At 45.2% G+C, this 15036-nt stretch overlaps 1 protein-coding gene across 1 annotated transcript in view; it reads right to left on the bottom strand.

Moving 5' to 3' along the window:
- Positions 1 to 3177: 3177 nt before the first annotated feature.
- Positions 3178 to 15036, bottom strand: part of MAP1A (microtubule associated protein 1A) — a 47103-nt gene continuing 35244 nt past the window's right edge. Inside the window, exons 5-7 of the mRNA XM_062501359.1 lie at positions 5113 to 13885; positions 4240 to 4472; positions 3178 to 3333 (exon numbers count right to left, since the gene is read on the bottom strand). Coding sequence (XP_062357343.1) covers positions 3178 to 3333; positions 4240 to 4472; positions 5113 to 13885 — 9162 coding nt within the window. The remainder of the gene's footprint in view (positions 3334 to 4239; positions 4473 to 5112; positions 13886 to 15036) is intronic.

Genomic DNA, 15036 nt, shown 5'->3' on the forward strand with positions numbered 1-15036 from the left:
TGGAAATGGGCAAAAAGACAGAACTCAAGGAACTAAATTCAAATAGAAATATGATGGTGAAGAAAAGAATCAGGGCTCTCTTCTTAAAACATTTAGCATAGAAGAAGCTAGGAGCACAAGATGCCATTTCAATACAGTTAAGACGTTCACTTTTTTAATTATAGGTTTAAAATAGTATTTTTTACCTATTACATACAGGAAGATTACACGTTGTTGCCCACATGCAGAAACAAGCAAAAGCAGAGTTTAACTGTTTCTCTCTATAGTGTTGTATTACCTCTGGCTTCGGGTAGGTCCTGCTGGCTCCTATGGCCTGAGCAGGGTCAGACTCTACAAATCAGCATTTTCGTAAGTCTTTTTCCCCAATTTTTTTTTTTCTTTTAAGATGGAAAGGGGTGGAAGGGAAAGGGAGATAGTGAGAGAAGCTCAAGGCAGAGCAGACTGCGACAAAAACTGAAAAAAAAATATGGGGCCTTGAGGACAGGGAAGCAAACTGTTGTAGGATAAAAGTAGCCAAGCAGCAGAGCTGCAGAAGGCAGGAGCAGAGGGTGGAGGGCAGCATTCCTCCTGGAATCTGCCAGTGGCCACACTCCTGCCTGGAGGATGCAGGCACCTAACAAAGCCTCACTATTACTGCTGCTTAGTCAGAATTGCTTCAAGTTTAAAATTGATAAAACATTCATGTGTGGGTCTATCTAAAGTTAGTGCATTAGCTTTTACATCTAGCTATGCAGAGGGATCCCAGGAGCCAGTGAGGGCCATGCTTGTGCTTCTGCTGTCTGGCATCCTGCAACTGCTGCCGTGGCAGGTGAGCCAGGGTCTCCCCAGAGCCCTACAAGCAAAGCCCCCCAGCATTCCAGGGAGGGGCAGGGGCAGGAGTTTTAGTGCCTGCAATTGCCAGAACCAACATTCATGAATGCTGACCCCATGAGGGTACAGAGAATGACATTTATTATGCTGGCAGACACCGTGTGATTCCATGGTTCAAAGGAACACAGCACAGGGCAGGGATTTGCTAAAGCCCTGAGTAAGCTCACATGCTCCTAACAAGGGCCATAGCCAAAGAGCTGGCTGTGCCATAGGGAGGCTGCTAGCCTCAGGCCTTGTCCTACAGCTGCTGGGTTTTAGACACAGTCTTGCAGAGACACTTTTTGCTGCCCACAAGTTCCCTATGGTCTTCTCATTTTGTTTAAATTGCAGCATGTTAGTACATGTTGTACTGAGAAACCTCTGAACAGACACTAAAAGCACATGGTATCATGTTAACATGTATAAATTAAAGTATTAAATCAACACAAAATGCAGCTTAACATAAAAAAAATAAATATATAAATTAAAATGCAAAATAGACCATTTCCCTAGAAACTCCATTTTAGTGCTAGAACGGGTTTCTAAGCAGCATTTTCTTCATGTCACCTGCCAGAAAACTAGCACTGAGACTGAAGTGTCCCAGGCAAGTGCAACACACGGCCCGAGGATGCTCATGGTGGAGTCAGTCCTCTGCTCAGGGCCAAGCACAGTGGGTGTCACAGCAGATGGAAGTACTTTGTGCTGACTGTCAACAGTTGCAGCACAGCTTTCCATCTCATTCCTTCTTCCCCAGAGCACAGCCTACTGCCACTCTTTGTCTTACAGAAAAGCTGTCTTATATATTATAAGATCCTCTGTCAATTCTCTTTGATGTGGCAAAGGCTCATGGATGCTGCAGGCTAAGTGCACCTGAACACCCTACTCCCTGCTGGGAGAATGTGTCTCCCACGCTGAAACAGCTCTGTGTGCCAAGGAGGTTCTGGGTGGCCGTTCAGTAGCCATAATGCGCTCAGGGCACACATTCGTGTTTCTGCCACGACCTCCAGAGAGCAAGGACAGATGCCCACAGGGAACAAACTGCAAGGTGGCACCACGTGGTTGAGCTGCACCTCACCTGAACTGTCAACACATCCCTGCCATGGCGTGGAGGAACTGAGAATGACTACACTTGCTAAACTCCTTTTTCCCAAGTATTTTGGGAAGGGCCTTCTCTTCCCTCACACCACAAGTTCTATTTCTCATGTCCTGGGACTTGGGAGGACAACAAAAAGCTTGAACACAGCTATAAGGCTTAGACCCCGGCACACAGGTAGCAAGGAGATGGCTGCTGTGTGCAAGCTGGCACACTGCAGTGACACTAGCTGGGTACCAGCCTCCCCCAGCATGGCCTGCATGCTCCTCAGCTGCCTCACCACAGTTCACCAGAGCCTTTGGCTTAGGGACAGGGAGGTTTCTTGTACATCCTGGGCCAACAGTGGCTAAGGTTTTTTCAGCCCTTGTGCTGTTGAGGGGGCTGTAGTTGTGCGTTTGGATGCTCTTTTTGTGTAACTGTTTAGGCCACAGCCTCTCTGTGCCTCCTCCTGCCACGAAGCTGGCATGCAGGAGTCAGCTGGCTGCTGTGTGTGCGAAGCTCAAGTTAGCAGGTTAGGAATGTGCTGAAGCCTCCCCTCCCACCGCCATGGCCTTCATTCCAGCTCCCTGAGCACAGCAAACGGGTTCTGCAGGATGCCACAGGCAAGCATTTGGGACAGCAATCTGCCAGGCTGGTATGTGGTGGTCATGCCTTGTCAGAGCACAGGTCCCCTTGCTTGGAACACCTCTTGTATGCTCAGGAAGGGAGATGGAAGAATGACCTTCACTGTCACATTACAGACAGAGGGTTTTGTCTTCCTTCATCTCCCTGGTGCAATTTCTTTGTAAGATTTTGCCTCTGCCCTCTGCGTCCCATGCACTCTCTACATGCAGCAGCAGCACTTCAGCCCTCACCAGACAGGTGAGGTTCATGGTGCTACAAGTTAAATGGCAAGGCAGCCAGGAAGAGAGTAGAACAAGCTCTCTCAGCAGCAAGGCAGCCAAGATAGTCTACAGAAACTGTACAGGCAGTAAAATAAAGCAGGGAAGGTAAAAGTGCCCCTGGCCTGCAACTGCTCTTGCACAAACTCTTAGCTCAGTCCAGAAAATTACAGAGCCCTGCACTTCTTCCTCATGGCATCCAGTGCTGAGCAAGATGGATACCCGATTGCCTGACAAATGGAAACCATGTAGAGGACTAAACCAGAGAAGAACTGGACTGTGATTATTAGATGGTGGCTCTCATGTTGCATCGGTGATTGAAGAGTCAATGGATGAACACAAAACGTGGGAGATTTAGAATTCAATCTTACAGGCTGGAAAGGATTCATCCTGCATCACAACAGTGCTGCTGCTTGCCAGTACCATGATGTTTAGCTCCTGCTGTTTTTCATGGGTCTGTTGATACCATTCTCGTGTTACCTCAGTATCATGTGTTGGGATCAATGTCACCTGGGAAAAGAAAGCAGCAGGGATGATTGAGAACAACTGCAGTGACAAACAATGCTCATAGGAGCTGAGGCTAAAATTTCTTGTTAATTTTGGAACACTGTACCCTTGGTACTCTTTGTTCTATTTAATGCCTTTCAGATATCAGGTTCTGAGGCAGAGCTTTATTTTATACAGTACCAGCACAATGGGGCTCTGAACTGGCTGCAAACTGGCAGCACTGACACCATAATGATGAGAATGGCTGCAGTGCAGGGCAGAGCATCATGCTCTGGAGCTCCAGAAATAGCCTCAGAAAGATCCTTCAGTGTGAAAAGGAACAATGCTGGCAGTGTCACTGTTAATGGACACTATGTGCCCATTGTGCAGCTCAGGGACCTTGAAATATAAGGCTGCTTCATCTGGAAGAACATATACACCTTCCTGTACGTGTCTTCAGGTGTGCCCACCTGGGGTGTCCTGCAAGCCTGCCTACACAAGAACTGTGTTACAGAACATTCTTGTTTAAAAGCTCTGTTAATAAGTTGCTGTCAGAAAAAATCTTCAAGCCAGGCTAGCAACAGATGCCACTGGGTGTGGGACTGATGAAAATTCAGTTTGTGTTGGTGCTTGATTTTGCTTAAGGATAGGCTCATCCTGCAGTAGGTAAGGAGGCATATATGATTTTCCAGTGCTTCCTCCCTTCAGGAGGATGTGGAAAAGAGGCCATATCTGCTTCCACTGATACCATTTTGCAGGTGTCCTCCTCATCATCAGTACAGGCAATTACTCTGCTGAGACTGCAAAACAGGGTATGCCCAGTACCATTTCCTTCCTCTCAGTGTACTCCCTTGGGTATGTGATACCTGTCTTCTTCTGAACACTTGTGACATCAAAAGCGTGACACACCCCTTTTTATCCATGACCTACCTGCAGGTTCTCTCCCCACTGAGACTTCCCTTCCAGAAGTGCATCCAACACTGCACGGCTTGGCTCTCCATTGGCTGCATCATTCCCACTCACAACATAATAAGATGCTCGAACCTTCTTGAAGAACTCTGGATCTGTGTTCTTCCCACTGCAGTGGTTGGGGATGTAGGCCAAGTCCACATAGACGGGTGGACCCATAGGCACAGACAAACTGCTCTTAGGACTATTGGAAGCTTTGGAAAAAAGGAAACGAGGCTATCAAAACCCTTTTGTAAGAGATAAACACTCAGATTAACACAGAAGGACTTGGATTCCAGAAAGAGTTTTCCATTGCAGCAGTGAAGTTGAGACTTATCCATGCTCCACTGCTTGGAGGTGACCTGGGTACATTTCTGGGCCAGTGCTGTCACAGGTCTTGGGAGGGAAAGGAAGTTCTGCTTTTTGGGGGGGAGGGATTGGAAAGCTTTTGGATCAGCTTTTTTCTGGGGAAGGGGATCAAAAATGTCCATTACTAACTTTTGCAGAGTTGTCATCCTAATTAATATTTAATTTTTGTTAATAACCAACATTTGTTTAAAAACTCACACACACACCCTCCCCCATTCTGATGGCTTTTGTATGCTATCCTAGGGTATTACAGTAGCATTTCTGGAAGGTCCATCCTCATTTCCTGCCATCCCTGTGAATTGCTGCTACTCCTAGGACTCTATTGCTCTTTCATGTCAACCTCTTGTACATCTCAACCTTATCGCTGCTTATAACTTTTTATGCCTGACTGGGAAGACCTGTTCTCTGTTCTGCTGTGTTTAACCCAGTGCTTTTCTTTGTGTTGGACCTATAGAGATAATGCATTTTTCAGGAAGGATTTCTTACCAGGATTTGTTTTGATGCCATTAACAAGGCTCTTGCCAGGGTTGCTGTGACTACTCCGGGATAACTCATCCTCTGGCATCAGCACACTACGTAGTTTGGGCTTTTCTCCTCCATCTCTTTCTTTTTTGGCAGTGACAGATTTTGGAGATTTGTCTGATGACTGTTTCACAGGAGTGGGTGATCTTTTTCCTTTTACATCTAATTTCCGGACAGGTGAGGAAGATTTGGGTTTGCCTAAAGGCTTCCTCACACCTTTGTTCTTTTCTTTTATGTCTTTCTTGGAAATTTTATCAGTTCTGCTCATGCTTTGCTCATTTAACAATATATCAGGATCTACCATGCAGACATCAGGGTGAGGAGAGTGGGGATGGGGATCTACCATTGGAACAGGCTGAGGATCGTGGCTGGACCTAGAACTGGCATGATGAACATTCCCCACAGCTTTGTCCACTGGGAGGAAATCAGCATCTTCATCTGAGTCCATGTTGGCATCTGCTGTGATGGATGGACATTCTTCAGTCTCAGGCGGGACATCGGAGTCTGACTGGGAGGTTCCAGAATCACTCACTGATGTTGGAGGGGTTTCCTCCACTGTGGCACTTTGCATGGGACTGCTCCCAGTGTGGGGTGGTCTCCCCTGCACTGAAGGGTGACCCTCCTCCTGTGAGAGGTCGCTGTCTTCAGAGAGCTCATGGGGGCTCGGGTTGATGAATGAGGGAGAGAGTTCTCCCTTTCTCTGCTTGTATTCACATGAGGAAAATTTCTGTCCATAATCAGAACTGCCTACTAAATGGGTCTCCAGGTCATGAGAAGCATCTCCACAGTCCTCTGTTTTTTCACCCCGCTGCACATCTGGGAAAAATGTCTGGAAACTGTTTTCAGGGGACATCAGAGAAGAAGGACGGATTTGCCTCTCTGTTTCCTCTTTGCCTGCACATGGAGAAAAACTGCTGTCAGAATCAGGACATCTTTTTTCATCTTTTGCCTCTGTTGCATGGTATGTGCTTTGGAAAGCTGGCAGACTGGTGCTCACCTCTGTTGGACCATTGGCTGTGGTTTCATCTTCGTGCTGACAATGAGAAAATGATGTCAACATATGAGGGAGAGATGTCAGTGGCAATGGCTGTTCTGCAAATGCTGCCTTCTGCTCTGGGCTGCTATCACAGTGCTGCTGCTCTTGCTCTGCAGAAAATGGTGTGGGCTCTGAGCTCTGGCATTCTTTTCTGCATGGCAAGGTGTGGTCACCCATGCCACAGGGAAATGGAGACCCATGTTCTTCAGCAAAGACAATGTCTTTGGTTTCAGCTGTATGTATTTTCACAGCATTATCTGGAACCTGTGGAGACACATCCCAAGCACTCCCAGTACCTGCTTCCACTCCTCCACCTGTGTATGTGGAAAGCATATGGGAATAGAAACTTTCTGCTGTAGTCAGTATCACAGGAGTGGTGGCTTCAGATGAAGGTTCCTCCGACAGGCTGGAAGAGTCATCTTTCAGCTGCTGCTGGGTCACAGACTCTTTCTCCACACCTTTGGAGTACACCTTGTCTTCTTCATATGGACTCAGTGGTGAGAATTTAGGCAAAGATGAATCAAGGCTGCTGATTTTCTCAGAAACCTCTAAATACTCATCTTTGTTTCCCTGGTCTGAAAGCAAAGCACAAGGAGACTCTAAAGAAAGAGAAATATCCCCTAAAGGGCTTGCTGAGGTTTGCTTATGTCGGAATGCATTGGCTGTTTCGCTCTTTCCTAGCAGGGAACTCTCAAATCCAGAAGAGCTATCCATCCCTCTGCTCTCCACCCTCGGGCCTTGTTCGTATACCCCTGTTTGTTTGCTGGAAGCAGATTTCAGGTATACGGCTTGCTCTTGGCACTTGGAGGCCACTGCTGCACTTGGATAATCTGCTACCCAGAAATGGGATTCCTTTGTGGATTTTTCAGCAACTTCTCTCTTTTGTAAAGAATCATGGCACATTTCCGAAGTTTGCTCATCTCTGTCCCTGTCTGACATGTCACTGTAACCAGCAACATATGTTTCCACAACAGCAGCTGATGCAGCTGTCCTACTTTCATATTCCTCTTGCCAGCATGGACCAGAGGGAGAAGAGGCAGTGGAGCTGGGTGAGAGGGGCTCCTGACATTTGCTCTGCAGGAAGGGGTCTGAGACAGGGAACTTGCTGATAGTTGAGATAGGTGCACAGATGGTGCCTGCAGCCTCAGCAGGGCTGTGCAGTTTAGACTCTTTTTCAGACTTCTCCTTAGCACCTTTTTCTATCTCTGAGTCACTTGCACTTTCTTCTCCTTGACCTGCTTTCTCATAGTATGTATCTTTGGGATTTGGGATTTCAGATTTCAGGGACAAAGATACCAGCTTTTGGCTAGACAAAATTATGTTCTCATCTGGACAACCAGCATCAATATAGGTGGATGATTTTCCTTGATAAAATCTGTCTGTTGTGATGGTGGGAGAGGCAAATGCTGCACTCGCAGATGATGGGTGCAGTGCAGTGTCCAGTTCTCCTGGCAAAGAAGAAGACATATTCAGTTTTTCTTGTCCTTCCAATGTCCTAGGCTTCCCTGTTTCAGACAAGGGCAAATATCTTTCATGAATGTCTCTATATTCAAAGACTGAATTTGCTTTATCCTTAGGGGATGCTGGAGATGACAGTTCCTTCTCAGCAGAGGTATAAAGGCAGGACTCTTCTTCCTTTGCAGACACATGAAAATTTTGACTATTTTGAGAGTTCAGTGCTGTCACTGGCACCTTGTCAGTATGACCTGGGCTGTGTGCACCCATGGCTGTGAAGGGGGAGGGTCCCACTCCAGACACAATTATCTTCTCATAGATGTCAGCGTACTTGAAACTTCTTTCATCTGGGTAGGGAGTTGGTTCTCTTTCTTCTGGCTCTTGTCTTGTGGAACTGTCATCATCTCTCCCTTCCTCATAGGAATAAGGCTCAGGGGAACTCCTGGAATGGGTCTCTGGATGATACACTTCTCGGATGGTAGCACCCACAGCCCCAGCACAGCCCACAGCATCACTGCTTTTTTGACATGGGCCTTGTCCTGAAGGGGAATGTGCACACTGCCCTGGCAGCTCAGCAGTCCCTTCTGTGGGCTCTGCAATATATTCTGCTGCTCTCGTAGATTGCAACAGAGCAGATGTCTGCTCTTTTCTTCCTGTAGAGTCATACAGACCCTCAGTGGATTTGCAGTCATCCTCTTGCCTGCTATCTGACTTGTATTTGCAATCTATTTCCTGATACAAATCACTGATGTCTGATTTCTTCTCAGCTGTCTTCGATGGGACATCCTCCCACAAAAGTGGCTTGCTCTGATCTAACTTGCAGGGCCTCTCTGCTCCTGGTGGTACCTCAATCTCCTTTCCCACTGCAGACAGGGGAGATGTTGTCAGAACTTGGTCTAGTGACTTTGCATAGATATCTAGGACAGCTTTCTTCTCATCATCTAAGCAGGGGCAATCTTGTTTAGAGGTCAACAACAATTCTTGCCTTTTTTTGTTTTCAGTAAAAGCTTTGGCCTGATTTTCCTCACCAGGGACATACTGAGGAGACAGAGGAGAACCTTCCCTTTGTGTTCTTTCTGGGACAGTGATGTCAGTAGGAATCACATCCACTTTCTTTGTTTCTGGTGTAGGTTTGGCACCCTTCTGTGTGTCTTCTTTGTAATCAAATGACTCCATCTTCAAACACTCAGTTTCTGCTTGCAGCAGGATGGGTTTGTCTTCAGCATGGAGCTCCTCATCCTCCTTATTGGGTAATTGTCCTCCTCTCCCACTGTCTTTCCCTTCCTGAAGATACCCAAAGGCAGAACCCCATGCTTCCCTTTCTGCTTCTCTCCAGGTGTAGCTGCCAGGCACTGCAGGAGACATGTTCTCCTCCGTTCCCATTTTTGGAAGAGATTTTGTTTCAAATTCTGGTACCTCATCCAAGAATGTACTTTCCCTCTCTTTGTCATATCTCTGTCGCCTTCCCTGAACAGGGACCTCTTCTACCTCTTCTGGAAACCACACTTTTTTCTCATAACTTAAATCTTTAATGCAAAACTTTTCCATTTCTTGAGATTTTTCTTCTTGAGCTTCCTTGAACCTGCAAGATTTCATGCCTTCAGTAGAAATGGGTGAAGATGTTTTATCTTCACTTGGGCTAGATTTTGTAAAATGTAAGCCCTTTGCATCTGGGCATGGTTCCTGAGAGTCCAAGCCTGCATTTCTTCCCCTCAACAGGCCCTTTTCTGATGCAGAAAATAAACTGCTGTCATCTGGAGATATTTCTTCAGTTGAAGAATCTCTGGGTGACGTGTCTTTAACTGAACTACTTTCTGGGCAAGGGAAAGATTTTGCTGCTTCTTTCAGATCTTTGGCAGAAATTTCCAGTGGTTTTTCATATGTAGCTGGGCTCTGGTCTGTGAAACCCATGGATTTCACAGCTTCTGAAGAGAATTTGTCAGTGCAGTTGGACATAGTTTTTTCTTTTGCAGTTATCTCTTCTGTGAAACTAGTATCTTTGATGCCTTCTGGATAAATTCCTTTAATAAAAACATCTGAAGAGATTTTCCTGCTGGAACTCTCAGTGAGAGAAATGGATTTGGCCTCTTCTGGGGAAATATCTTCAATGGAAACATGAGAAGATTTCTCTTCTGAGGTGTCCCCTGTGAAATGTAGCAGCTTTCCTTCTTCAGTAGTAACTCTCATAGAAATATCTGAGGATTTTTCTTTACCAATCCTTTCTTCTGTAAAAGAAGGTGATTTGATGCCATCTGGTGAAAATTGCAAAGATTTCTCATTTTTAGATTTGCTTTGGCTTGTGAACTGTGGAAGATCCACATTTCCTAGAGAAGTTCCTGTAGTTGCAAATGGCTCAAAGGACAAGTGTTCTGGAAATCCCATTAAACTTTCTGTCATGGTTTTAGTTCCTCGCTCTTTTTCTGGTTTTGTGCTGGGATGCTCCTTGTCCTCCCCCATCACCACCGTGTCCTGCTTGTGGTAAGAGAGCCAGGGCAGCTCCTCCGTCCTCACGGGTTCTTCCTGCACCTCCTCCTCAGGAGACACTGGAACATCACTGCTCAAAACTAGTTCATGCTGCACGGGTCCAGGCTCTTCTCTTTCATGTCTGGATTTAGCCAGAGATGCCTCATCTTCTCTGAGAGGTTCACCCTTGGCTCCCTTCACTGTAACAGAGGTTTGGCCTTCCAGTTTCTTGGCAGCAACATCTGTTTGTCTTTCAAATAGATCTGAATCTACTGTTTCCAGCTTTTCCTCCACTGGAGACTGGTGGAAGGGTGTGTGCCCTGCACTGGTGGGGCCAGATGGAGTGGGAGAGGCCATTTTGACTGTGCTGTCATCAGGACTCATGCACCGTTCTTCAGCCTCTGCAGAGTCAGCCTGGGAAAATGGTGCTTCTTCAGTGGATAAAGGCATTACCTGTGTGGGAACACTGATTATCACGTTATCAGGGCATCCTTGAGAAGCAAACACGGGGGCATTGTAATGCCCTCTGAGTTTCTCAGGCATCTCAATATTTGGAGTCCCATCTTCTTCATCTTCTTCATCTTCTTCATCTTCTACCTCCTCCTGAAGGTCCTTTTTTTGAGTTTCCAGTTTCCTCTCTCCTTCTGATAATGCATGGAAATCTTCAGGGGGTGGAGATTTAAAACATTTGTCTTCCTCCAAGGATGATGTGGGAGAAATTGTGCCAGCAGAGGGAACATAGTCAAGACCTTGGGTCGCTTCAGTCCTAGAGGAGGGCATACTGTTTCCTGTGTCCAGAAGTAAAGAGCTTTTCCCAGTCTCTTCTGTTTGTGGTGCTGTAATGGATGCAACAGATTGATCCTCTGCTACTGACGTTGCAAAAGATGAAAGCTTGTCACATTCAGTAATGGAAGTAGCAGAAGATATGTGTTCCTCCTCAGCTAGAGGTGCTGCCACAATGTTTGTAGGATATGCCAGGATTTCAGACTCCTGCCCAGCATAGCCCTTGGCTGAAAGTTCGGCAGGAGGTATGGCCTGTATTCCATGTACTGCTTCAAAAGAGCCCGGATGATCAGGAACAGAAATGTTATAGGCATTGACATCATACTTCAGGTGTGGGATCCTCTCTTCCTGTTCATCATGTATTTCTTCATCAGAAATGGTCTGCTCTGTTTCTGAGTAGCCGGGGATAGTTTCATCTTGGATATAGGAGACATGTTCTGCTGTTGCTCCTGGTGGGACTTGCAGGCTGCTCAGATATGACTCTTCCTTTGTTATGTCTTTTCCAAGTAACTTGGTTTTCTCATCCATGAAACTAAATTCTCTTTCTTTCTCTGTAATGGTAAACAGCTTGTCCTCCCCATCATCCTGTTTCAGCCCACGGAATTCTCTATTCTTCTCTACTTTCTCCCCTGCTTTCATGTGCTGTTCTTCCTTTTCTTCCAGTTCTGCCTTTTCTATCACATCTTCTCTCTTTTCCTTCTCATTCTCTTCCTGTGTGTCTGTCCCCTCAATATACTTTTCACAAGTTTCTGCTTCCCTTTGTTTTCTGTCCAAAGAGATTTTCTCCTCTTCCTCCTTTTCTTCCTCTCTGAACACTGGTGGCCGAGCACCCTTTGCCAAGAGGTCTGTATGTGATAGCAGGTGTTCCTTCTCAGGAAACACCTGAATGTCCTTGCCCTGCTCAGCTTTTCCCTCCCAGTATCTTATATCATGGTTTTCATGTAATGTTTTTCTTCCATCCTCTATTTCTTCAGCAGGACCTCTCCTCAGCTCCCACTGATGGACTGCCATTTCCTCTGCTGATGATTCTTTTCCCATATCAGTAGTAGTTACTCCCTGATCAGGGGTCCTTCTTTTTAAAATCAGATCCACTTCAAGGTTACTCTGACCAGTCATATCAACAGAGTCTTTTATATCTGCTTTAGGTGCTCTCATAATCTTGTCACTGGCCTCCATATCAGACAGTTCTTGAGTCACCTGCAAGGCCCCTCTCTCCTCATGCTTCAGTTCCTCAAAGTCCTTTGTAAGATCTTCTGGTGAAGACAGGACTAACCTCTGTTCCACTATGGATGTCTCTCCTGGGTCCACTTGTACAGGTGCCTTCTCCATTGGTAATGTCTTGAGGTCAGCAGGTACCTTTTCAGGTTCTTTTTCAGGTTTTACTTTGATCTTTTCAGTTTTGAGTCTGCCTGGAAGTTTTGCCTTGTACAATGTTTTTCTTACTTCTGGCGTAAATGGTTTCAAGTCTGGTTTAGAAATTTTTTTGAGCTCTGGTTTGTTTTCTTTCTTTTTATCATCTTTCTTTGAATCTTTTTTCTCCTCTTTCTTTCCATCATCTTTTTTTAAGTCCTTTTTCTCCTTCTTAATATCTTTCTTTTCTTTGTCTTTCTTCTCCTCTAATTTGGATACTTTCTCTTTGAGATGCTTTTTTCCAACCTTGTCTTTTGTCAATTTTCTTTTCTCAGCTTTGAGAGCATCACTTGTTTCTGTCTTTATCTTTTCATGTTTAACAGGTTTCTCAGGAACTTTCTCTGTGTGTTCTTTAACCTTTTTCTCAATTTTAGCATCCTTTACAACTTCTGGTTTTACCTCCTTAATCCCCTCCTCAACTGCTTCTTCCTTCTTGACTTGCTTTGTCACAGATGGCTTGGGGGAAGACTTAAGACTCTCTTTACTGTCAGTTCTTTGTTTAATTTTGGTCTGCTTCAGCACAGGTGGAGGTATTCCAGAAGTGATATCTTTCTGAGTGGCCACTGGGTACCTCAGAAAATCCAGGTGCTTGAGTTTCTCAAGACCTTCCAGTATTTTATTTTGAGGAGCATTTCCAGGAAACAAAACCCTTACAATTTTCTCTGTTGGGCTGGCTGGTAGCCATACCACTAGGGCTGTGATAGATGTGAGATAGGGAACAGAAATTTCACCTTCTTTCCCACTTGCAAGAATGATGCCAGTCTTTGCTTTACTATTGCCAGCCCATTTCTGCATTAGAAACTGCATTTCTTTACTGTCTTTGACAGGGTTCAGTATATACATGTCCAGCTTACCCACTCCCATTTTGTGGAAGAGTGTGATGGGCTCAATGGTGCTGCTCACCACCCTGTAGAGAGGCTCTGATTTAATGCCCAGTCTGTTAAGATACTGCAGCGTCATGCACGCTTCTTCGATGCTCCTCTTTACTTTCATGGAGGCTTCAGGCATCTTCAGCTTTTCAGGAACATTAAAAAAAACCACCCCTAGCTCAGGAGAAATTAGGTTCTTCATCCAGTCACTATAGTTGGTAGAGCCCTGGGATTGTTCCTCCTCTTGCTCAGCAACTTTTCTCTGCAGCAGCCCATTGATGCCAGGCAGGTTGTCAGCACCAATGTGGGTGAGCAGGATTGAGTCAATCCTATCCAGGTGCCTTACCAGCTTCCAGAAGCAGGATTTCCTCTCAGAGCCACCATCCACAAGGATGTTAAACCCATTGACAGCAAAGAGAGCAGAATCACCTCTTCCCCCAGGGAATATGTAGCAGCAGGGCTTAGAAAGCTTCAGAAAACCCCCTGAGGTGGGTGGCTCCAGGAGATCAAATGGAGATGGCACGTCAACTGTCTCAGAGACATATTCTGCAAATTCAGACACCCCATCCATTTCCGGCAGAACTGGATCTGGATTCAGTTTCAGATTAATAATGTCCTGAAATTGAGGATGCCCAAGGTTGCTCCAGGCTCCTTCTCCCAGGCACGACACAGTAAGAGAGGCCTTGATATCTGAATCAGAGTTGCTGAGAATCTGGGTGACCTAATGGGATAAGCACAGACAAATAAAGGTCAAATAAAGCTTTGAGACCTATATAGCAATAAAAAAAAAAAAAAGGCAGCTAGTTAATGCAGAAATACTGAAGATACCATGAGCACTTCACTGATACACTGGGGAAACATTGGGGATAGATTATATAATTTGAAAGGGCTTGGAAAATCAGTGCACAGAGCCATACTCTCTTTTGAAATTCTTAGTGTTGATGGGCTGTTATGGCTTCTGACTGTTGGGCATGTATTGTGACAAGATCTCAGGAAAGAAAATGAAAACAGGAACCACTGTGTCCTCTTTCCTTACTTCTTATTAAATCAGGAAAATCAGTCCCTGGCTTGGGCTCAAAAGTAGCAGGTTGGGAGTGGTTTCTTGTGATTTGTGAATTCTAACCCTGAGAAAACCTTTTCAATGCTACATGTCACTGGCTGAACTTAGCCTCACTCACTAGGCTAGTCAACCACCATAGAGTATTTTGTGCGGTTCTAGTGACATAGGGCTTTCTTTTTTATTTAGATTAATTTGCTTTCCTGGCATCTATTTTGAAAGTCATGACTCCATCTTTGCTACACATACAGGGACATGCCATGTGATTAGTAATGTAGAATAAGGTCCATATAGTTTCCAAGGCTCCTTACAGCTATGCTGAACGTATATATGGACCAAAGAAATATAACACCTCAACTTACTAAGTATCCAAAATGAGATTTGCATACTTCTTTACACTGTATTTTTTTGCTTAGACAGCCCTTAAGTGACTTGTTTCTGTTCATTTAAATGGATACAAGAGATAAATCAGAACAATCAGCTTTAAATAAATGAAGCATATTTGCTGATATAATTAGAGCAATAACAATATCAATTGTTGAGGTATCATACAGCCATTTCTGCAGCAACTATATATTCAATCAGACAGAGACATTCTAAAGAACACAATCAGTGGAAATAAAGCTTCTCAAAAACCAGAGTAGCATATCTATATTGGCAATGAGCACCAACAGTGTAAATCTCTCAGAAAAGCCATCCTATATCAAGCTAAGATCAGCATTGGAGCAGAGGTTCAGAGATACCCTGTAAGGTTTTCCAGGCCTCACTGGACAAATCCCTGACCAAACTTGCCTTAATTCAGTGCATACTCTGCT

The sequence above is a fragment of the Cinclus cinclus genome, chromosome 13 (genome assembly GCF_963662255.1).
Source record: "Cinclus cinclus chromosome 13, bCinCin1.1, whole genome shotgun sequence".
Lineage (NCBI taxonomy): Eukaryota > Metazoa > Chordata > Aves > Passeriformes > Cinclidae > Cinclus > Cinclus cinclus.